The sequence below is a fragment of the Petromyzon marinus genome, chromosome 9 (assembly GCF_048934315.1).
Source record: "Petromyzon marinus isolate PM22_M1 ecotype Great Lakes invasive population chromosome 9, UKy_Petmar_22M1.pri1.0, whole genome shotgun sequence".
NCBI classification, from domain to species: domain Eukaryota; kingdom Metazoa; phylum Chordata; class Hyperoartia; order Petromyzontiformes; family Petromyzontidae; genus Petromyzon; species Petromyzon marinus.
In genome coordinates, this window is record NC_133675.1 from 9888933 (window position 1) to 9912749 (window position 23817).

General features: G+C 50.1%; 1 protein-coding gene across 4 annotated transcripts in view; it reads left to right on the plus strand.

The window, feature by feature from the left end:
- The window catches only part of SFXN5 (sideroflexin 5), a 151573-nt gene that overhangs the window by 91994 nt on the left and 35762 nt on the right, over positions 1-23817 (plus strand). For all 4 annotated transcript variants that reach the window (XM_076065890.1, XM_076065891.1, XM_032950529.2 and 1 more), the window contains exons 10-12: positions 4450-4540; positions 6784-6899; positions 14640-14725. In XM_076065890.1, coding sequence (XP_075922005.1) covers positions 4450-4540; positions 6784-6899; positions 14640-14725 — 293 coding nt within the window. The remainder of the gene's footprint in view (positions 1-4449; positions 4541-6783; positions 6900-14639; positions 14726-23817) is intronic.

A 23817-nucleotide genomic window follows, 5' to 3' on the forward strand; every position in this document is an offset into this window, starting at 1 on the left:
TGTGTGGACGCATGCTTGTGAAGGATTTGGCTCGCAAAAACCGTGCTCGCGAACAGCACTTGCCTCAACAGTCTGTTGAGGCTATATGGGGGATCTTTGTCTTTTGTGTGTTAGACTATATTTGTACAACTGTAGTTTGGGGTGCTTCGTACTTTCTGGAACGTTTTATAATTCGTAGAACGCGGGTTTAACAGTAGCATTAACAATCATTTAATAATTTACAACTCTTGGTCACTTCGATTGTAATAAGTCCTTCCGACACTTTTTTGGTCAAGGGGGCGGGGTGGGCTGTCGTTTTGCTTAAATGACCATACTTCACCATGCTGGTCAGTGTGGGTTGGCGTATTGGAGTTGCAGGGTCGGGAGGGTTGAGGGGCAGTGACACCGGACGTTAGATCAGGTGGGCGACTCATTGTGGGTGGAAGTTGGGGTGGCGAGGTCGTGGAGGTTTGGAAAAGGGGGCGGAGGGTGCTGGTGGGGGAGGGAGGACTCGGTAGAGTGGAAGGTGATGTGGGCTATGTGGTCTAATCCCCTTTTTGCTTGTTTGCTATTCACTCTCTTTGCGCAGATTTGCCGGCTTTTCGGGGGTCGCCCGGGGTGTAATATTACTTAACGCGTTTGTCCCCGCGCAGCAGTGAGCCCAAGCTCAAGCGCCCCAGGAGTGTGTTCCTTTGATGCGTCTAACTTTTCCCGGAGCGCCGCAGTGCCGGGCGCTTGTAATCTGGCCTCTGGCCGACAGAGTCCCAAGACCCAAGGCGATATTGTGGGTGTGGCAATCCCCCCCACCTCCTCCTCCTCCCTGCACTTCCCCCCCCCCCCCCCCCCCCGAGTTCGGGAATTAAACTCAGGTTGACGAGTTTCACAGCGCAGTTGTGATACACATCTCACCTCCAGTCCACCGCGGCCAACTAAGAGGTGTGTCATAGTTGTAGAAAATGCGTTTTCTCTTTGTGATGTCGTGAATGGAAGTCGCTTGGCAGAAGTCAATAATTGCCCTGTTTGAAGAAACGTTTGCTGCCAGAGAAATGTGGAATTTTCATCACTGGCTTATGGCTGTAATCCGTGACATGCGTGATTGGGACTGGCGGCTTTTTAGAAACTCATAAATGCAGGTTCATTTTGGGATTCCAAGTGGAAAAATTAGTGTAAAAAATATACAAATGCTTATCCAAAGTTGCAAAGTGTCAATTTATCGTAAGCGGAACAGTTGTTTTCCACTCTTGCCTAACTCGGCACAAAGCAGTTATTTAGTTGACTGTGTTGAGAATTTTTCAAATGATAGAATGTGGCTCATAGGTTGGCTGCATATGCGTAACGCTAATTAGATTTTTTTTTATCACGTCTGCAATTGTCGAGAACACGTTTTTTCCCCTTCCTCAGCAGTGCCACAATTGCCGATTTGTCACGCCTTAATTGTACTGTTGACTTTTCTGCAAAAAAAAAAGTTATTAAAAAATATAATTGTACCCTACCAACCATCTCTAATATTATCTTGTGTGTTTTTTATTATTATTTTTATTAATATTTTTTTATTAAAATAAGCTTTTAATTAAAACGCTCTGAAATATTTTATTTTATTCCTTGAACTAAAATTGCTGTTTCGCAGTTAAAGTGGAAATCCGGTGTGTATTTCTGTCCCGCTTTTTTTATATTATTTTAAAACTCTTAACGAGATATCGCTTCACAATTTGAATTGCACAAAACTAAAGTGGAGCGTTTAAACGCGATTATTGCTAGCATTTTTACAGTAGAGTTGAAGTTTCCTTTTGCAAGTGTTGCATTATAATACAAAATTATATATGCTATTGTATAAAAGAAACTCTCTAAATGAGAGGGGAGATAGGCACACAATTGTGCATTAATTATGTCATATTTACCAACTTTTAAAATTACTTCAGGCCGCTATCTGCAGCAGTAATGATTAAATGTGTATAATTATGCCTTAATTGGTGAGCATCTGTAGAAAATAGACTGCTCTCAAGTGTGTTAATGATCCTGCTTTGTGGCAGCACGAAGAGTGTCAGCAAGCAGGCTTGAGGTACAATAAACACGACGCGTGAACGGGGTCTCTGAATGCACACCTGCGTTTGTGTGTTTGTTTTTGTGTGCGTAAGTGGGGAGCGGTAGTGTAGCGGTTAGCGCGCTGCACTACGAACTTGTAGACCCGGGTTCAATTGACGCTCATGGCCAACACTAGTGACGATTATCTGAACCGGTCTTGGGCCTCTCCTAGGTCGACTCAGCCTGAAATGAGTACCTGGTGCGATGTGCAAACATCGCCACTCGGGATACAAAGGCGGTCGGGCGTGGTGTTGGCCACCCACCCCCTTTGTGTGCTGTGCCGGCCTTCATAGGTGCTACTCGCTAACAGCACTTACCTCCATTTGTCTGTTCAGGCTACATGGGGGATCTTTGTCTTTGTGTACGATAAACACAGTATACACAACTAGAGTTCAGAAACATTTCCAATTGTATATCACCAGAACAAGTTGCGCCCAATAAATGTTAGGATAGTTTTAAAATACATATCCTTTTGATTTAAAGCTTTCGTGACTGCAGGGATTCATAGTCTTGGTTCTTTCTACGTGACTTTACCGAAAGAACCAAGAATATACATGTCCTTGTTAACCGGGGCGGTGAATTTGATTCATGCACTGTGCTACGAACCCTGCGACCTAAGCTCGATTCCCGGTCACAGCTCACGTGAATGGAACAGCAGCCAGCTGAAGGATCCGTGTATTGGGGTGATGTCTCGTTCTCGACATCGCCAAGAGCTTTCTGTCCATCTGATCGGCATGTTACTTGCACCGCTGGACTGCACACCTCGTCTCTGGCTTAAATAGATACATTAGAACATGTGGAAATGAATGCAAATGTCCCAAAAATGACCTCACTTTTTTTGTGTGTGCAAATTAATCGATCGTCTCATAAGCTCCCGGTCCCACAACGAATTCAATTCAAGATCCTCCTCCTCACACATAAAGCCCTCCATAACCAGGCCCCTTCCTACCTCACTGACCTGCTCCACCGCCACAACCCATCCCGTAGCCTTCGCTCATCTGACGCCAACCTCCTGACTCCACCTCTCAGGACCATGCATCGAACCTGGGGTGACAGAGCCTTCTCTATAGCTGCCCCCTCACTTTGGAACTCTCTCCCAAAACAAATCCGTGACTGCACCGACCTTCCAGCGTTCAAATCATTGACTAAAGCTCACCTTTTTAAAATTGTTTTTAATGTTTAGCTAAGTTTGATGTGTTTTTAGTGTTTTTACCATTTGATGTTGTTTTTGCTGCTTTTATGATTTCATGTAAAGCGTCTTTGAGTATTCAGAAAGCGCTCACAAATAAAATGTAATATTATTAAAGGCACACTGCTCAGTTGAACATGTTGTGCAGCCTTATTGGCGAGACGTTGTCACATTTGTCAAATTTCAAGCCATGACGTTCCACACTCACTCCAATTTAGATTTACAAATTGTCGAATCGCGTGATGAATCTCAAGACGCTGACAAAATGTAGAGAAATGTGCCCATCCGCAAGGTTTTGTTGTTGTTTCCTCACGAGAAGGAATTGTGGGCATAATTGTCCAGGCCCAAGAGGGAATTGAGTCGACATTCAGATAGAATTATGGCTGTCTTAAATATTCACTTTACAACATAATTTGGTAATCTGGCAGCATTTTGATTTAAAGCTTTCGGTAAAGTCACTTTACCGAAAGAACCAAGAATATGAATCTGGCAGCAGTTTCAGAGATTAGGATAACTGTGACAGAAAAAATACAGAACACTAATTGGGTATAATTTTACTGGTTTTAGAAAATATGACTTGTAAGTGGATTAAGTCACAGATTTGACGAATACGTGAAATGGAATGCAGCATCAAAACCACAGCGCAGTAAAAAAAAGTGTTAGTGTGTCCGATACCATGGGTACCTCATGAGCATTTCTCCATTATCAAATTATGTTGACGTACTATATACATGCTGTTTGCCTGAAGTAATCGCTTATGTTTTTTTAAGTAAAAAAAAAATCCTTATGTTTTGTCACATTTTAAAGTTGGCACTTATACGGCTTTACCCCGATACACATTAGACAGCATGTGTAAGCAGTGTTTATGCGTGCATGTGTGTATGTGCGTGTGTGGTTGTGCGGGGTGTGTGGGGAGCGGTGGTGTCGTGTTTAACGCCCTGCGCTACGAACCCGGCGACCCAAGTTCGTTTCCCGCTCACGACCAACACCGGTGAAGATGATCTGAACCTGTCCCCTGGGCCTTTCCCGGGTCGTGCGGTGTGCAAAAACATCGCCACTGGGGAGACAAAGGCGGGTCGGGCGTGGTTTTCGGCCTTCATAGGTGCTCGCTTCGCAGCATTTGCTCCAGCAGCCTGTTAATAGGCTATACGGGGGAAGTTGGTGTTGTTTTGTGTGATGTGCTCGTGTGCAATCGGCAGGTGGGACTAAACGTCTTCATTAAGAGAGCCAGCGGCTTCAGCCCGGCCACCCGTCTCCTCATCCAGCGCCTCATTCCCTTCCCTGCCGTGGGTAAAGTTTCCACACCCCCTCACTTCTACCCCCCACTAATACCCCCCCCCCAAACCACCCCACCCTCTCCTTCCCCCACCGCAACACCACACCCACACACACCTTACATGACGCTCCGCACCCACCCCTTCCACATTCCGCTGTTTTGAATTTCACTTTTATTTTACAGCCCTTGTGACGAAGCCACAATTTCCTGCGTTTCTGTTAAAAACCTTGAACAGTTGACATCGTCAGTGTCAACATTGGCCTTTCTTTCTGGTGCTTGTAGTTGTTGTTGTTCGGGGAGAGGCTAATGCCACTGAAATGTGCGTGTGAGCCAAAATATTTTATTCAAATAAGTGTTGTTTGTTTGGATATACGTATATTTTTTTGTCAAATGTATGGGATGGATAAGATTATATATATACATGTTCTTGCAAAATTGTTCTTTAAGTTTGAATAAAAGGAACGCGCATGTCTTAAAAAAATCATTTTTTTTTAAAAGGGAATGAAGATTAAGTTGAGTTAGGGTGCACGTGACAGACTGTGTCCGATCACGGCCAATTGTAATCAGGAGGCTACTGTGAAAACGCCTAAATTTCCGTGAGAAAGGTGATCGTGAAAGATAAACTATTCTCTATTTGAAAGCAAAGTTTCTCAACTTTAACAAATGCATTGTTTTATTCGATAAAGCTGCATTATCGTTGCTAGGTGTTTCATGGGAAACCTAGCGACCAAGAAGTGTGAAGACTCATTAACAGCGAGCACTTGCGTTACGCAGAACTATTGCAGGAATTCCTCCACGCGAGAGAAAAAAAAAACGGGGTCGCAAAATAATACAATTGATAGAAAAAGTTGAGAAAATCACCAACACTGCAGAGCAGAAAGAAAACAACCGAAGGTTTATAATGAGCTCTCTGAAATAAATGTATCATATAGCCGCCAGACTCGGTAGCTTATTCAGTTTTGGCGCGGCGTTAATTAATGGAGGACTCCTGAGTTTCGCGGAAATTAAAGGCTTCCAGGGAGATTTGCGAGCGAGCTAGGGCAGTTTAATTATTAAGCGCATAAGGACCTAAAACTTCTATTAACGTCCTCATTATCGGCTTTAGACCAGGCCCGTTAAAGGTTAATGAGCTGCTCTGCCCTTGCCTCGCGTGACGAGGCCTTGTTCACGGGCGAAGGACGGTGGGCAGAGATAAATAAATAAATAGCGCGTTCTCTTTGTTGTTTTGGATTATTTCATTTCACCTCCTTAAGATGTCACCGCGCGTTTCTGTGTCACCTCAAATGTCTTTAGTTCGCTAGCCACAGCCGTTCCTAGAGTCTCCAGTTGCTCGTCGTTGTGCTCCTGGAGTGCCTGCGTGCCTGCGTGCGTGCCTGCGTTCCTATCGAACGGGGAGCGGCAGGGGCAGTGCTTAGCGCACCGTGCCATGAGCCTGGGCGTCCCGAGTTCAATTCCCACTCATGGCCAACATCGGTGATGAATATTTCAACCGATTCTGGCCCCTCCCTTCAGTTATTTTTAGGCTCATGATACAAGCGTATAATTTTTGTGTGTGTGAGATTAGTTATGATTTATGCAAATAAAATGTGAATTCACATGTAAGCAAATGTAGCCATCAAAACTGTACAAATGAGAACACTGATTTTAATCCCTGGTGGGAGCGGCAGGGGGGGGGGGGGCATCCGTGGCATTGAGTCGTGTCTAGCCGATGAAAACATAATTTATTGAAAAGAGCATTCGCTGAATATTGATTGGCGCACAGAGCACCCCCGGGCGGGCACGTGATCTCTGTGATCCGATTCGACGTTGCCATCCCAGTCACCCACGAGCGGTGGCAGCCAGGGCCGGATTAAGATTTTTTAGGCCCCTGGGCTACAGGTACTGTGAGGCCCCCAGTAATATTGTCAAAAGGAAAGCAAAGTTATAGAGAAATATAATTTATTTTTACATGGCTAACAACAAATAAAATTCAGCGTTCACAAATGAAATAACTTTTAACTGAATCTCTGGAGGCCCTCCAGCTGGCAGAGGTCCCTGGGCTGCAGCTCCTAAAGCCCCCCGTGCCTTAATCCGGCCCTGGTGGCAGCGATCATGTTTGCCCGATTTTGCGCGAGTAAATTTGTCAAAGCTTTCGAAAAACGGCGCCGACAACTATTGCTGGCCACGATTGACCAGAAACGATTTACCCTAAAAAGAAACGTTCCCGGGGTGCGACCCGGTCCTGAAGCGTTCCCCCTCGCATGCGGAAACCCAACAGCCACCGCCAATGTGTGCAACGTTCTGCTGATGCGGCACAACGAGCTGCAGGAGGGGGTGGACGTCGTGGATGAGCACGGCCGCGTCGTGGGGACCTCGCGGACAGCAGCGAAGCACGTGAGTGTGGGACGTGCACACACACACAAAGAGAAAGATCCCCCCCCCTCCCTCCATATAGCCTTCACAGACTGGTGGGGCAAGTGCTGTGAGTGAGCACTTATGTAGGCCGGAAAGGGTGGGTGCCCAGCACCACGCCCGACCACCGTTGTCTCCCGAGTGGCAATCTTTACACATCGCGCCAGTTACTCATTTGAAGCTGAGTCGACCTAGGGGAGGCTCAGGACCGTTTCAGATAATTGTCACTGGTATTGGCCTTGAGCGGAAATCAAACTCGGGTTGCAGGGTTCGTAGCGCAGTGCGCTAACCATTACACTACCACTTCCCCCCCCCCCTACACACTCGCAGACACAACAAAAACCGCCATTTGCCACAAATGGCGGTGATGTCACCACGGCGCTTGTGCCAGGGTATGTCCACTTTAAGGCCACGTGAAATGTCGAAATGATCGCTGGCAGGAGGTCACGGAACAGACCCAGGTGCCATGGGTTGACTGACCGAGATGACTGTCAGATGCACCAGCTGTGCTCCGTGCTGTATCAGTTGCCACTTTTGGCACGCACATACGCACACACGCACACGGCCGTCAGCCGAGCAGGAGCTACCCTCAACCTGGCTGTCACAGGCTCTCCATCAATCACCACCGACCACAGTAACCCCACTTGCCTCTCACCCCCACCCACAGCCCCTCCCCCAGCCCCTCCCCCTACCACCACCCCAGAAAGTCAAGGCATCATTTAGCCCCCCTCCCCCCGCTGCCTGTAAAATAGTGATGTCATCCATGCCAGCAGTGTCTCGTGCTGTGTTGGTAAAATATAACCATAGTGACCACGGTAATCCTAATCACAACCTTAACCCCAACCCTAATGCCAACACTAATCCTCAATTGAACTCCCAATGCGAACGCTATAACCCCCTCAGCTTTAATCCTAAAACTAAAACTAACCTTTACGCCAAGGCTGATAATAAGCGTTTATCTAGTCCCAACACGAACATTAACCCCGATACGAACCCAAAACCAGCCTCTAACTCTGACCTTTATGCTATTGCTAACCATAACCTCATTGCCAACCCTAATGCTATGCCTAATACTAACAAATAACACTATGTAACACAATTTTTTATGCCTCAAAAGCACAGAAAATGGCTATTTTCCCCCATAAACTTTGCTTTTGTGACCAGAACAGTGATATTTTGAAATGTACCTATTTCCCATGAGAAAACCGGCGAATTTGTGTCTTTTCGTTCACATAAAGTCAGAAAATGTAACATATGAATCAAAATTAACATGTATTTATACTAAAGTAATACAAAAAGAATACAAAAGATTTAGACACCAACGCACACTACCACAGGCGGGACTAGCATTTCCGATTAGCACGGTTGGATTCAAACGTACATACTTAAGACTCGAGTGAGGCTTTACTCGATGGATAAAGGGCAATTGGGATGCAAATCCCAATACTGACCCTGACCTAACCCTGAACTCAAATAGTAAAGCTACTCCTCCAACTATCCGACACGGAATGGCTGTGTAACAATTCACACAACGTGCTATTCCATGGCAGAAAATGCCACAATAGTGGCGAAACAATCGGTCGTGTACCCATCGTGCCTTCCACGTCCCGTGACACCACCAATCCCGCGTGACACCACCTATCCTACGTGACACCACCAATCCCGCGTGACACCACCAATCTCACGTGACACCACCAATCTCGCGTGACACCACCAATCCTACGTGACACCACCAATCCCGCGTGACACCACCAATCCTACGTGACACCACCAATCCCGCGTGACACCACCAATCTCACGTGACACCACGAATCCCGCGTGACACCACCAATCTCACGTGACACCACCAATCCCGCGTGACACCACCAATCTCGCGTGACGCCACCAATCCCGCGTGACACCACCAATCCTACGTGACACCACCAATCCCGCGTGACACCACCAATCCCACGTGACACCACCAATCTGGCGTGACACCACCAATCCCGCGTGACACCACCAATCCTACGTGACACCACCAATCCCGCGTGACACCACCAATCCCGTGTGACACCACCAATCCCGCGTGACACCACCAATCCCACGTGACACCACCAATCTGGCGTGACACCACCAATCCCGCGTGACACCACCAATCCCGCGTGACACCACCAATCCCGTGTGACACCACCAATCCCGCGTGACACCACCAATCCCACGTGACACCACCAATCTGGCGTGACACCACCAATCCCGCGTGACACCACCAATCCCGCGTGACACCACCAATCCCGTGTGACACCACCAATCCCGCGTGATACCACCAATCTCACGTGACACCACCAATCCCACGTGACACCACCAATCCTACGTGACACCACGAATCCCGCGTGACACCACCAATCCCACGTGACACCACCAATCTGGCGTGACACCACCAATCCCGCGTGACACCACCAATCCCGCGTGACACCACCAATCTCACGTGACACCACGAATCCCGCGTGACACCACCAATCCTACGTGACACCACCAATCTCACGTGACACCACCAATCCCGCGTGACACCACCAATCTCGCGTGACGCCACCAATCCCGCGTGACACCACCAATCCTACGTGACACCACCAATCCCGCGTGACACCACCAATCCCACGTGACACCACCAATCTGGCGTGACACCACCAATCCCGCGTGACACCACCAATCCTACGTGACACCACCAATCCCGCGTGACACCACCAATCCCGTGTGACACCACCAATCCCGCGTGACACCACCAATCCCACGTGACACCACCAATCTGGCGTGACACCACCAATCCCGCGTGACACCACCAATCCCGCGTGACACCACCAATCCCGTGTGACACCACCAATCCCGCGTGACACCACCAATCCCACGTGACACCACCAATCTGGCGTGACACCACCAATCCCGCGTGACACCACCAATCCCGCGTGACACCACCAATCCCGTGTGACACCACCAATCCCGCGTGACACCACCAATCTCACGTGACACCACCAATCTCACGTGACACCACCAATCCCACGTGATACCACCAATCCTACGTGACACCACCAATCCCGCGTGACGCCAACAAACCCGCGTGACACCACCAATCTCACGTGACACCACGAATCCCGCGTGACACCACCAATCCCGCGTGACACCACCAATCCTACGTGACACCACCAATCCTACGTGACACCACCAATCCCGCGTGACACCACCAATCCCGCGTGACACCACCAATCCCACGTGACACCACCAATCTGGCGTGACACCACCAATCCCGCGTGACACCACCAATCCCGCGTGACACCACCAATCCCACGTGACACCACCAATCCCGCGTGACACCACCAATCCTACGTGACACCACCAATCCTACGTGACACCACCAATCCCGCGTGACACCACCAATCCCACGTGACACCACCAATCTGGCGTGACACCACCAATCCCACGTGACACCACCAATCCTACGTGACACCACCAATCCTACGTGACACCACCAATCCCGCGTGACACCACCAATCCCGTGTGACACCACCAATCCCGCGTGACACCACCAATCCCACGTGACACCACCAATCTGGCGTGACACCACCAATCCCGCGTGACACCACCAATTCCGCGTGACACCACCAATCTGGCGTGACACCACCAATCCCGTGTGACACCACCAATCCCACGTGACACCACCAATCTGGCGTGACACCACCAATCCCGCGTGACACCACCAATCCCGCGTGACACCACCAATCCCGTGTGACACCACCAATCCCACGTGACACCACCAATCTCACGTGACACCACCAATCTCACGTGACACCACCAATCCCACGTGATACCACCAATCTCACGTGACACCACCAATCCCGCGTGACACCACCTATCCTACGTGACACCACCAATCCCGCGTGACACCACCAATCTCACGTGACACCACCAATCTCGCGTGACACCACCAATCCTACGTGACACCACCAATCCCGCGTGACACCACCAATCCTACGTGACACCACCAATCCCGCGTGACACCACCAATCCTACGTGACACCACCAATCCCGCGTGACACCACCAATCCTACGTGACACCACCTATCTCGCGTGACACCACCAATCCCGCGTGACGCCAACAAACCCGCATGACGGTGGTTGAGCCAATGGTGGGGCACTGGTTGAGCCGAGCGACGGAGTGATGACCAAAAGGAAGGAACACGCCCGAGAGGACGTCCACTGCAGTTGGAACAATGAAAATTCGGCTTGCGTTTAGGTGTTATGGTGCCGCAGTGGCGAGACGTTAACTATCTCGCCTGGTATGCAGGAGGTCTTGGGTTCGATCCCGACCCTGACAATGCCTGTGCATTTTGAGTTTGCATCTTCCCCTCGTGGTCACGTGTATTTTTCTCCAGCTCCTCTGGTTTTAACACGTGATAAGGCACTTTGTTGAGCTATCATTTGTGGTCACTTCTGGTAAAATAGAAGTGGTTTATAGTTTTTTTATAAACCAAATTTTTATCTGGAAATCACATTCTTTCGTGCGTCTCGTATTATGTTATTTATTGCTATCCTTTATTTATGTTCAGCCTGCATGTACATTTCTTGCCTGATCAGTTTCTCATCATTTAGCCAAAGTGTTAGAATTGGTTTAAACTAGAGGGGAGGTGGGGGGGAGGGGACACGTGGATTAATACGTTTATACACGTCAATATTGATTGTTAAGAAAAGTAAAGTGGGCGAGAACTGCAACAAGCGTGGTGGCCTAAGGAGGGAACGCACCTTGGAATAAGGGCCCATCATGGAGATGGAGTGATGAAATCGGCTCGTGTGGATGTATACGCGCCCTATATAATCTGATGTTCACACTGTTGTGTGTTTGTGTGTTTTTTTCACACACAGCCCGTGGCGGGCTCGTACGTCGCCGCGTTTTCTCGTTAATCTACTTTTGCGAGAGTCTTCCCTACAAGGCCCTTTTTGAGAATGCGAACGAGCGCACAAATGAGCGCTCACGCGCGCACGTGGCCTCTGTCGTTGCGAAAACGGCGGCAGCAAATAACCGCTCTCGTCAAACACCCAAACGCATTGCCCGGGCCCCCGAAGCCGTTTCGAACGCGGTGGCATGTGAGTCTCGGATGCCTTGCACATTTCCTTCCCCAGACTAAACTGCAGAGGTGTGCGTGTGCGCGCGTTCTAAATTATGTATTTCTCCGTCGAGCAACTTATCGATCGCTCATCACCTGCAGCGATTGTGTTATCCGCTGCTGGATGAAAGGATTCCCACACCATCACCATTCCCACAAGGTCCCGTGATGCGACCAGTCCATCCCGCTTGCTATACACGGAGCTGATCTCATTGCTCCATCTCTGCAGTTGTACCCACCCAGGCGCATTCCCTCCTTTGCACTTTCGCTGCCATTCCGCCATCAGTCTTGCCAATTGTCCATCATCCCTTGCATTGGCGTTTCTTGCCCAAATGCCACTTTAATTAACAGTATCCATGATAACTAAATTGTATGCATGCATGTATGTTGCACTTCTTTTGCACCGTATGTAGTTATATACCCGCTAACCCACGTGCTGTTGTCCATCACGTATTGTTTTTAATTCTCAGCGCTATTACAGAACCAGATTTACTACGATGGTCATTGGTGACTGGGTTGACATCTTCAACTTGCTACAAACTTGAGAAACTGGTTCGATTCTTGTAGGTGGCTGAAACCTGGATCCGAACCCAGAGTCTTGGCAGTGCCGGCTCAGCTCTTCTGCTACCTTTGTGCATTTTCCAACTTTTGTTCAATTTTCATGTTTCTCATCAGTAAATGTTTCTTTTTTTTCTATATATATTATCCACGTTGCAAGCCAGCGTTGACACTTTGAAAATCGGCCTCCTGCGTGCAGATGCTTCCAGCTGCGCTGACACCTGAATGTAAAACACTGACGAGGAGACTTAATCAGAAGCTGTAAACTCGTGTTCCGGGCCGTTACCACGTCGTCACTTAATTTACGCACTTTTCTTGGATAACTGATGGTGTACATGGCGCGATGCTTTTCAAGAGCGTCAATGCAGAACTGTGACCTGGCACGGCATTTTTATTGTCAAATTAGTCCCCAAAAATGTGTTCGCAAGGCGTACACCAAACCGCGCGGCGGTGCAATGCCGGATGTTTACAAGCAGCGCGGAGGGGGCCTTGCGATTCGCCCGCCCGTAAGCAATCGTTAAACGATGGCTGCATGAACTAATTTGCGGGGCCTCGCGAATTAATTTGTAACCTATGTTAGCCGTGGGAGTTGTTTGTGACCATCGTTCACTGTGCTGGTCGGTCAGGGCTGGCGAAGGGAGAGAGGAGGCGGAGGGGCTACAGCATTGGTTCAGAAATGTTAGACATGGCAGTGGTTAGCGCAGCGTGCTAACCACTGCGCCACCGCCCCTTTAGCCAAGGAAACTTTGTTGAGCCTGAAGACTCGTTCTCTGGAGGGTCCTGCATCATGAGGCTTGGCCGGCGCCATGTGCCGGTGTTTTGGCCGAACGTGGGAGGACACCAGAGATACCAGAAGAATGCTCGTGACCCATGCAAGGTTGATAACTCAAAGCTCTGTGCAGTTGGATACAATTTGTTGTCGTGCTGCCATCTCCTTGCTACCTCACAGCCATTATTAAGGGTCTGTAAGTTATTCATTGAAATAGTGCGGTCACACTTTTTTCTTATAAAATGCACCGTTTATCATTCGACTTATCTCGCTTCATATTTTGAGCCTATTGACACTTGCTGCGTACGCTCACCCGAGAGTAAAATTCGGAGGCTTACACCGCCTCCCCACCCTGTCATCCGATTCGGATCCTAGCATGTGGCTTTACTCTGGCGAGTTTCTGAGAGCCGCTTCCCTCTCCCTCCCACACATCTCTCATGTCGCCTTCTCCCCACTTTCCACGAGTCGCTGGGGAGTTGCTCCCTGTCCTCCTTCACACTCATCGCTCAAGCCCTCCACTCCTCCCTCTCACGAGACGCTGGGGACGCCGCCTCCGTAAACTTGCTTTCACATCGACGTTGATGGTCGTGCACGCGCTCAGTTCCATTGAAGGGCGCCCCGTGTGTCATTTGTTGTTGTTGTTCGTGGGAAGTTTGGGCATTTCTCCTGGCCACCAAGGGAGATGTCAATCAATCAGTCAATCTTTATTTTATGCCCTTAATAAAGTGGGCATCGGTGCACATTACAACGGAATGGGAACACCGGATGAGCAGAGTCAATTGTAACCGCACACAAAATAAAGTGCAAACCGAGCGCAACGAATAGCATAAGAAAGGTAAGTAGTCCCTAAAAACACAGGAAAAGTAAAGAGACCGTTTTAATTTAAAATTTTCGATTTTATGGGAAGGCAAGTCTGAATAGATGTCTTACACGGACTGCGGAATTGAGATGTGTTGCTGTGATGCCGAAAACCTATGCATTTGGAAAACCAGTCACCTCTAGTAAAATACCACGCGTGAGACCAAGCCTGAAGCTCCAACCTGCGTGCAGCTCCGCAGGCTCACTTGGCAACCCTGCTCGTTGCCGGCCCAGCCCCATCAGGACTGCCGTGGCAACACAAGCCGAGTCAGCTCTGCCCGGTTCACACACCTAGCCGGCACTCTTCCCAGTGAGAGTGGGCACGTGGCACGTGTTTGCACGTTTGTCCCACAACCGTGTTTGGTTGTCTCGCCCCGCACGGCGGCCGTGCTCGCTCCGTTCCAGGCGCTGGCGGAGACGGCGGTGACGCGCATCGTGCTGCCCATGCCCATCCTGGTGCTGCCCCCCCTCATCATGGCGATGCTGGAGAGGTGAGGGCATTGCTCAAGCGCTCATAATTCGCGTTCTCGCCCACTCGCTCGCCAACTCGCTCGCTCATAGTTCACTCGCTCGCCAACTCGCTCGCTCGCCAACTCGCTCGCTCGCTCACTCATTGAGAATTCACTTTGATTTCCCCTCTGGTAGAAAGTGCGATTGTGATGAGAGGTTGAAAAAGTTTCAGTTGTCTCAAAAGCGTCTGGGTGGCTCGGGGAATCACGGGGATAATGAGCCAGCACTACCCAGGTTCGGAGTTTGAATCTGGGTTTTGGCCACCCATGGTTAAACTGAGTTGAGAGTTGATGATCTCAGGTCAGTCACCAATGGCTGCTTAAAAATAAAACCCGTTATATTAAGTTTGTATTTTTTTTATACTGAATTTGGCTAAATTCCATATCTGAGACTGAATCATCTTGGTTTGATTGGGTACATAAATGGTGGTGCCCCTACTGTGGCACACTACAATATAATATAATCATCATAATTAGATATATGTGCAGGAAAGCCCTACTCGGTCTCATTGACGGTCCTTCTTGGGGTGTATCGCCAATTACATTTCTTCTCTGCGTGTTTCTGGAGCTTATGAAGAAAAAAAACTAATCAAAGAAGGGATTATTTGTCATACATTAAGAGACCGTTCCTCAGTAGCCTACTTGCTATACTCATTAAGAGTAAAGCCTTTATTTCTAATGTTTAATTATACAGACTACAATGTTTTTACTATGAACATAAAAAAACACATTTTATTATGCTATGTATTACGTGAAGTAATGTTTTGGATTATTAGTCAAATAATTTAATGTACTTCATTGGCTGCCACCAAGATGTGTCCCACAAGTAAACACAACATATTTAGGAAAAGAAAATGAGCACAAACTACATTTTTCATTACACCTGGCGTGGACGAGCGCACCTTAAACATTTTCACGTCTGCAGTGAGACCGTGGAAAAACACACACGCGCACATACTCGCAACAAAGACAAAGATCCCCCGTCTAGCCATAGCAGACTTTTTTTGCGCCAAGTGCTGTTAGTGACCACCTATTCAGGCCAGCACAGCACACGTGGGGGGGGGGGGGGGGGGGGGTGGATGGCCAGGACTTCCACACCCCCAGCATGGTAATCATTTACGGCTGAGTCAACCTAGAGGAGGCCCAGGACTTTTTCAGATATTCGTTACCGATGTCGGCTGTGAGCGATAATCGAACTCGGTTCGCCGGGTTGGTAGCGCAGAGCGCTAACCGCCGCACCAATGTTCCACTTCTGCGCTCACACATGCATACATGCATGTCTAGTAATATTGAATGGGTCACTATGGCGTGTAGCGCTGACTGCTGGCAAAAAGGGGTTCAGCTGCCATGGCAACCCTGTCTGCCAGCAGGTGAGGGGTAGGCGGGAGTAAGGGATGTGGGGAGAAGATGACAGAGGGGGTACGGGAGAAGCCCAGGAACCTTCTAAGAGGTTCTAGAAGGGGGGGCGTAGCCAAGGGGGAGCGAGGCTGCGCTGGTGAGATAAAAGGGGGACCCTGGGAGGACTCAGGGCTGTTGTTGGGGGGAACCCGTGGAGCAACACAAGTCTTCGTTATTGTCTTCATCATCGTCTACAGCGTTGTGGGTCAGGCAGCCTGTTGCTGTCCTGACCTAAGTATAGTGTTCCCTGTGCCTGTGAAGGCTTTAAAAAACCGAGTGCCTCCCATTATTAGTGTCTGCAAAGTGCGTCACTACATTGGTGCCAGAAGTGCTAACGATAAAGTAAATTGTATTATTTTATTTCATATAGTAGGGAAAATGCAACGGCTGGACGATGTCTAGGTCCACAAGAAGTAAGGCTCCAAACCGTTTTATCCTCGGACGAAGAGGACAATGGTGGGATGATTCCCCAGACAGCCCCGGAAACTGGGACCCCGGACACCGGTCCCGACGAGGCGATCCCGGCGGAGCAGAGCACAGGAGACGCCGGCGTTGCGCTGCCGGCCGGAGAAAGCGGAGGGCAGGCCATTGCGTGCCTCAAGAACTTGCTGTCCACTGTAGTGGCGCTGGTCTACCAGTTGGACTTGGAGGAGCTGGAGGAAGAGGCCGCGGGTCAGGGGCTACAAGCGGGAAGCTCCTCTGTCACCGGCCAAGCGCGGGAAGCGGCAGAGCTCCTGCCCGCGCGATCGGCCGCCATTTTGTCGGTCGCGCGGGAACCACTTCCCGCCAAAATTGATTTGGCGCCAATTCTCCTCACGGGGGCGCCTTCCTTCAAGAAGGGGCTGCCCTTCATGAGAGAGTTTGTGGCCGTGGGCGGCGACTGGGCTGCCTTCCAGTGCCGTTTCACCGCTACCTGCATGCTCGCGGGATGGACCGACGCAGAGGCGCTGTGGGCTCTCCCCATCGGCCTGGACAATGACGGCTTAGCGGTGTTTTATGCCATTCCACCAGTGAACAGGGCGATGCTGTCACAGGCGTACACCCAAATGGCGGCTGTGTACGACCCGCCGTCGAACGCATGCCAGAAGTTCGTGTTGCGAAGATAGGGGGAGACCGAGATGCCCCTTGCCTTGTTAGGAAAAGCTGCAAGCCGCTTTTCCTAAAAATGGAGCAGGCGGGACTGGACTTTATAGTGCTGGAGCGTCTGCTGTCTCTAGCACAGGAGATGAATGTTTTTCTACCCGCCACGGAGGAGGACGACCTAACATCCATCAAGATCGCCCGTTGCATCCAAGCCCACTGCAACCTGCGATGGCGGGCCGGGGTAGATGCCTGCGCTGCACTCTCGGGTGAGGAGGACGATCCTGAGCAGCAAGATCCTTCCCAAGCCTGCACGTCGATCACTTGGAAATCCACGCGGGGGTGCCGATGCAGGACAGCGGCGGCAGGAGTGGGAGCGCCAGAGCGGAACTTCCCCTCCACCAAGGAGGGCCATCGTCTCCTGCTTCAAGTGTGGCATGTGGGGCCACATCACCAGGGGATGCCGCGCGGACCCGGGACAGCCCTTCTCTTCCTCGACCTTTTCGGGCCAGCCGTCCTCCGCTTCTTCCAGCCCAAAGGCAAGTCGCGACACATCACACACCTGGCCGACATAGTCACCTCATGCATCGCCATTTCAGTCCATGTCGGGTTCACACACCGCTACTTCTTGTCGTGTTATAGCGCATGGAAGTTGGACCTGGGCGGGTGTAGGATGCCCGCAGGGTCCGGAACAGTGGACCGCGTTGGAGCAGCGTGTTGTCACGGCAGCAGCAGGATCGTCCACGGTTGTAGGGTGGGTGCAAGGTGTGGAGTTGTGGGTGCTCATCGACACGGGTGCATGCGCTACAATTATTTCAGAAATTGTTTACAGTACTTTGCCACAAAAAACTGTTGTCTTTGTCCGGTGGGTAGGCCATTTGTTGCGCAAACGATGGGAGTCTGGGCATTGTGGGCTACATATAGGCTACAATACGTATCGGGGACATTGAACTGACGGGCCCAGTGTTGGTCTCAAAGTCCTTGGCTGTCCCCTGTTTATTGGGGACCGATTTTCTGGGTAAGATGCTCCTTAAGATTTTGTGGGATCAGGGGTGCATCGAGTTGCCATTGGGGCGTAGAATGGGCTTTTTATCATCTCCAACTCGGTTGCATATGGCCAACACCACGGTGTAGGCTCTCGTTAAAGAAACTGTCACGATTCCCCCCGGGGCACAAATGGTGCCCTTGTGGCTTTGGAAGCAGCTTGATCGTGCTGACACTGCAGGAGGAGTTATTTTAACACCTTCCAACAGAGTGGTTCATGGTCTCACGTTAGTGGGGGCACAAACGATAGTTAACGAGGACCAAGAACTCTTCCTACAAGTGCTGAATGTTGGCCTGGGCACCGCGGTTATCCAGGCAGGTACGGTTCTCGCCGATGTGACGGCCGCATTTTGCAAGGAGACCAGTGGTGTGACCACGCGGGTCGTGGCCGCGGTGGAGCAGGGAGGCGAGCCGGATGAGTCATGGATGGATGAGCTGTGCTCCAAAAATCCCGATTTACCCGGTCAGCAGCAAAGCGAGTTGTGTGCATTGCTCCGGGAATTCATGGACATTTTCAGTCAGGGCAGATATGACATTGGCCGCACATCCCTTATGCAGCACCACATTGACACGGGTAACGCTGCTCCCATTCGCCAAAATTCATATAGGCTAAGCCCCACGGAGAAGGACCACGTTCGCCAAGCAGTTGACAAGATGTTGGTCGCCGACATCATCTCCCCTTCCACCAGTCCGCGGGGAGCTTCGATGGTGCTTGTTAAAGAGCATGATCGGAGTTTGCAATTTTGCGTTGATTTCCACAAGTTATAAACAAGGTCTCCATGGCGGATGCATACCCGCTCCCATGGATGGACGATTCATTGGGATGCCCTGTCAGGTGTTCGGTTATTCTCCACACTTGACTTGTTGTCGGGGTTCTGGCAGTTGCCCTTGGAAGAGAGTTCCAAACCAAAAACCGCGTTCAGAACACCACAGGGTTTATTTCAATTTAATTGCCTTCCCATGGAACTTCACTCGGCCCCTGCCATGTTCCAGCGACTTATGGAGCTGGTTTTAGCGGGCCTCCAATGGGACTCGTGCCTTATCTGGATGACGTGATCATCTTTGGACGCACGTTCCGGGAGCACCTGCAGAGGTTGCGGTGAGTGTTTGTCAGGGTACGGGCGGCCAATCTCAAGTTTAAACCACAGAAGTGCCACCTCTTGTAAAGGCCGGTTCACTACTTGGGTCACATCGTTAGCGAGTCCGGGATAGCCACGGACCCCGACAAAACTGCGTGCGTGCGCACGTGGCCAATCCCCACGTTGGTGGGTGAAGTTTTGTCGGGTTTGCGTCGTATTACCATCGCTTTGTGCCAGGGTTTTTTACTATTGCAAAACTGCTCAACACGCTCACCGCAAAAGGTCAAAGATTTCAGTGAGGGGAGGAGGAGGAGGAGGAAGCCGCTTTCATTGCGCTGTGCGTCGGCCTTGTCAATGCACCTCCCCTTGAGTACCCCAAGTTTTCACTACCATTTCTTCTTGACACGGACGCCAGTGATACCAGAATCGGCGCCATGTTGTCGCAGGTAGTGGACGGTGTAGAGAGGGTGGTCGCTTATGGTAGTCGCGTGTTGTCTCCCGCAGAGCAGCGTTATTGCGTCACGTGCCGCAAATTTTTGGCAATTGTACATTTTGTACAGCAATACCGTCCGTACCTATATGGGAGGCATTTTGTTATATGATCAGACCACGCAGCTCATCAATATGCGCTGTGAGTTGACCAGCCGTCTGGCCAGCTGTCCGGCCAGCTCTCATGATGGCTAGAAATCTTACAGCATTATCTATTTACTGTCACCTACAGGAAGGGAACACGCCACTGTAACGCGGATGCATTGTCGAGATTGCTGCCAAAGAGCCAGTGTGCATGCTTGATGGGTGCAGGCCGCTGCAAACAGGTGGTAGCAGGACTACCATGCACCATCACAGCATCGGTTGACGCGTTGCCACCTGCAACAACCGTTGCTTGCGACAACACAATTGGCCTCTCGCACACTGAATGGGGACGCCTCCAAATGAAAGATGCCTACCTCTTAAAATTGCAACGTCGCATCAGGGAGCGACAGAAGGTAGAAAAGGACCTGCGGGTATGGCCCTCATGGTCCTCCGCAATGGGTTGCTGATGAGGTGAGATGCAGAGATGCAACGTTACTGCATCGTCATACCGACTGCTCTGCGGGGGTAGGATTACGCGGGCTGTCCATGTGCGATTGATGCACTTCGGGGTACATAAAACTTTGTTGACCCTGAAACGCGACTTTTTTTGGTCCAGAATGTCAGAGGATGTCCATAACATGCTGAAGGGATGTGTTGAATGTGCTTGTCATAAGCCCCCGCCGAGACAGGCCCGGGGAACCAGGGGGCCTGGCGATGAGATCCCAAAATCCGTGCAGTTTAAATGACCGCCCCGGTCATCCTAATTATTCCGCCACTGTCTGGCAAGTGGTCACACACACGAGCCGGACTGTATTCATCGCCTGAACTGGGTCCTCCCTGGGTTCGTGGGCTGTCGTGTGCCAGCGGTCGTCGGGTGTTGTATATAGTCTCGGGGTTGGGTTATTGGGGTGCGTTTCCGAAAGTCTTTTTTAGTTTGTTGTTGTTAGTGTTGGATTGTTGTTGGTTGTTGTATTATCCCGCTACACGGGGTATGGATGGAGGTCAGCCAGGATGGCTGTTTTTTTTCACGGGGGGGGGGGGGGGTAATGTAGTGATATCTAATAGGTCACTACAGCGTGTACCGCTGGCTGCTGGCAAAAAGGAGCTCGGCTGCCATGGCAACCCTGTCGGCCAGCAGGTGAGGGGATAGGCAGGAGGAAGGGATGTGGGGAGAAGGTGACGGAGGAGGTACGGGAGAAGCCCGGGAACCTTCTAGGAGGTTCTAGAACTGGGGGAGGGGGGGGGGCGTAGCCATGGGGGAGCGAGTCTGCCCTGGGGGAATAAAAGGGGGACCCCAGAGACGACTCAGGGCTGTCGCTGGAGGGGAACCCGTGGAGCGACACAAGTCTCCATCTTTGTCATCGTCTACAGCGTTGTGGGTCAGGCAGCCTGTTGCTGTCCTGACCTAAGCATCGTGTTCCTTGTGCCTGTGAAGGCTTTAATAAACAGAGTGCCTCCCATTGTCTGCGAAGTGCGTCACTACATACATGCACAGGGACATATATGTACGTGCACACGCGTGTAGCCGCACGCGCATACAGATACACGAGCACACACACAAACACTCTACGACCTAACTCCATATGCATGGCGTTAAATCCTTTACCCGTCAAGCAAGAGTCACACAGCTTAACCCCTGTGGCGGGTCATTAAGTCATCCGTCAAGCTGCACATGTGTCACTCGCTCGATTAATGTTGTCCCCGCTAATCAGCACAAACGTCAAGTTCTCCGACGATCGACAAAAATATTCGCAACGGCGTAGGCCTGTCCTCAGAAACTCGGGCGAGCCGCTCTGCTGATTTACCACGCGTTTTGTTTGTGTTGGAGCGGTTCGGTTTTTGGGAAAAGTTGAGGATGCGTGTGTGGGTTGCAGTGCTGGCGGCGGCAGCGGCGAGTGTTAGCAGCGAGTGTTAGCCCCTTTGAGAGCTGCCGGGACGAGTGTTTTTCAGCGGGCTGAGAATGCAATTGCTCAGCTATGTATGAAAAGTGTTGACACGAGTTAAGTAATTGGCGCGTGCGCACGCCCGCTTTGCCCAACACGCCGTGTGTTTTTAATTGTAACGGAGCACTTTGGAAGTTCGAGGTCGTGGGTGGACTGCGGCGAGTGTGGTCTTCGAGCTGTGAGACACGAGTGTTTCAGCGGCTGGCCGTGCAATTCCTCGTTACGTGCTGAAACACGTCGTACGCGCACAACGTGTGCGTACGCACTACTGTGTGTACAGTTCTCTCGAAGTACAGGGCTTATTTATAGCGATCAGTGCTCTCCTATTTTGAGTAAAGCTTTATTTATTTTTAATGAAACCATGATTAACAAGGCATAAAAAGCGGCGTTTAAAATACACTTTTCTAGTTAGCTACTAAAATATACATTGCACTTCTCTGGACGTTAACAAACACTAAGGAGGTTCTTTAGGGATGTTTACACAAGCGTCGGGCTCAAGTTTATACAATCAAAACACTACGGGCGCAAAAAAAAAAGTGGAATGTTTTGGGCCCCTTCGGCTGGGCCGAGAGGACACACCTGCGGTCACGCATGAGCCGCAGTGCAAATATATCGAAGGTGAAAATGTTATTTCTTAATTAAAGGCTGAGACATAACAACTAATGAAGTATAATGGGGGGGATTGAGTCCGTATTTTGGGTCCGCGCGAGTGCTAGTGGTCGGGCTCGCGGAACCTTTCTCCAACAGAACCGCGACGACACCGCGGCTCTCAGCCGCGATGCAACGCAATTCCTAAAATCCACAAAACCCACAACGGCAGGATTGACTCGCCGCTCCCCACTCCCGGTACCGGATTTCAGATCCCCCTCCCCGCCCCACAACCGCTCAGCCCCCTCCCACTGTGCGGAGCCCACGAGAGAAGAAAGCGGCTGATGTAATTTTGAAAATAGGATTTAGACGCCAGTTTCCAATAAGCAGGGACTCGTGTCGTCGTTGAGCGCCGCCGCTGTTGTTGTTGTTGTTGCTGTTGCCGTGTTGCCCGTGCTCCACGAGAGCCGGGTAGCTGCGGCGAGCAAAGGAAGTGGAACAATGTGCTTTTGTCTTTCTTCGTGCGAATTTTTTCGTGCATTTTTCTTAATTTGTTGATTCATTTTGCTCGGTAAGTAGGCTTTTCATTTGCTTGGTGTAGTGGCTTGAATATGGGATTTGACCCTCATGGATAATTAATGTACAGCGTTGTGGGATGCTATTATGAAGGTGTTGTTCGATTGACAAATTGATTCTTGATTTCGCACGTAAAAATAAAAATATATAAACGTGTATATATTCAGGTGTTTTGTATTTAGGGGGTAGAGTACAGCGGTTAATGCCCCGTTGGGAATCTGGCAGGAGTTCGATTCCTAGCCACGACTTAACGTCGGTGGGGAGGGACATTTGACTCAGTCCTGACTGCATCCCCCCTCCCCTTGATCAGCGTAGCTGAAGAAAACCCCAAAACCAACATGGGTGTGGAGACTTTCATCCAGCAGTGGATTGATTTCGTGCTGATGAATTGTCACACTTTCTTGCTGATGAATTGTCACAATTTCGTGCTTGTGAATTGTCACAATTTCGTGCTTGTGAATTGTCACAATTTAGTGCTGATGGATTGTCACAATTTCGTGCTGATGGATTGTCACAATTTTGTGCTGATGAATTGTCACAATTTCGTGCTGATGAATTGTCACAATTTCGTGCTGATGAATTGTCAAATCTTGGTCACGATTTTACGTCCCATTCCATTAGCCTAAAATCAGCGTTACAATAGAGCCTTGCTTTCTTGTATAATTGAGTATTACTTGCCACATTGATGCAAGTACTGTATCAAGAGCTGTTTGTGGAATCGATGCATTGGCTACACGCCTATTAATCTCATGCCTATAACACGCCTATCATCTCACGAGCGTGGACTCACTAA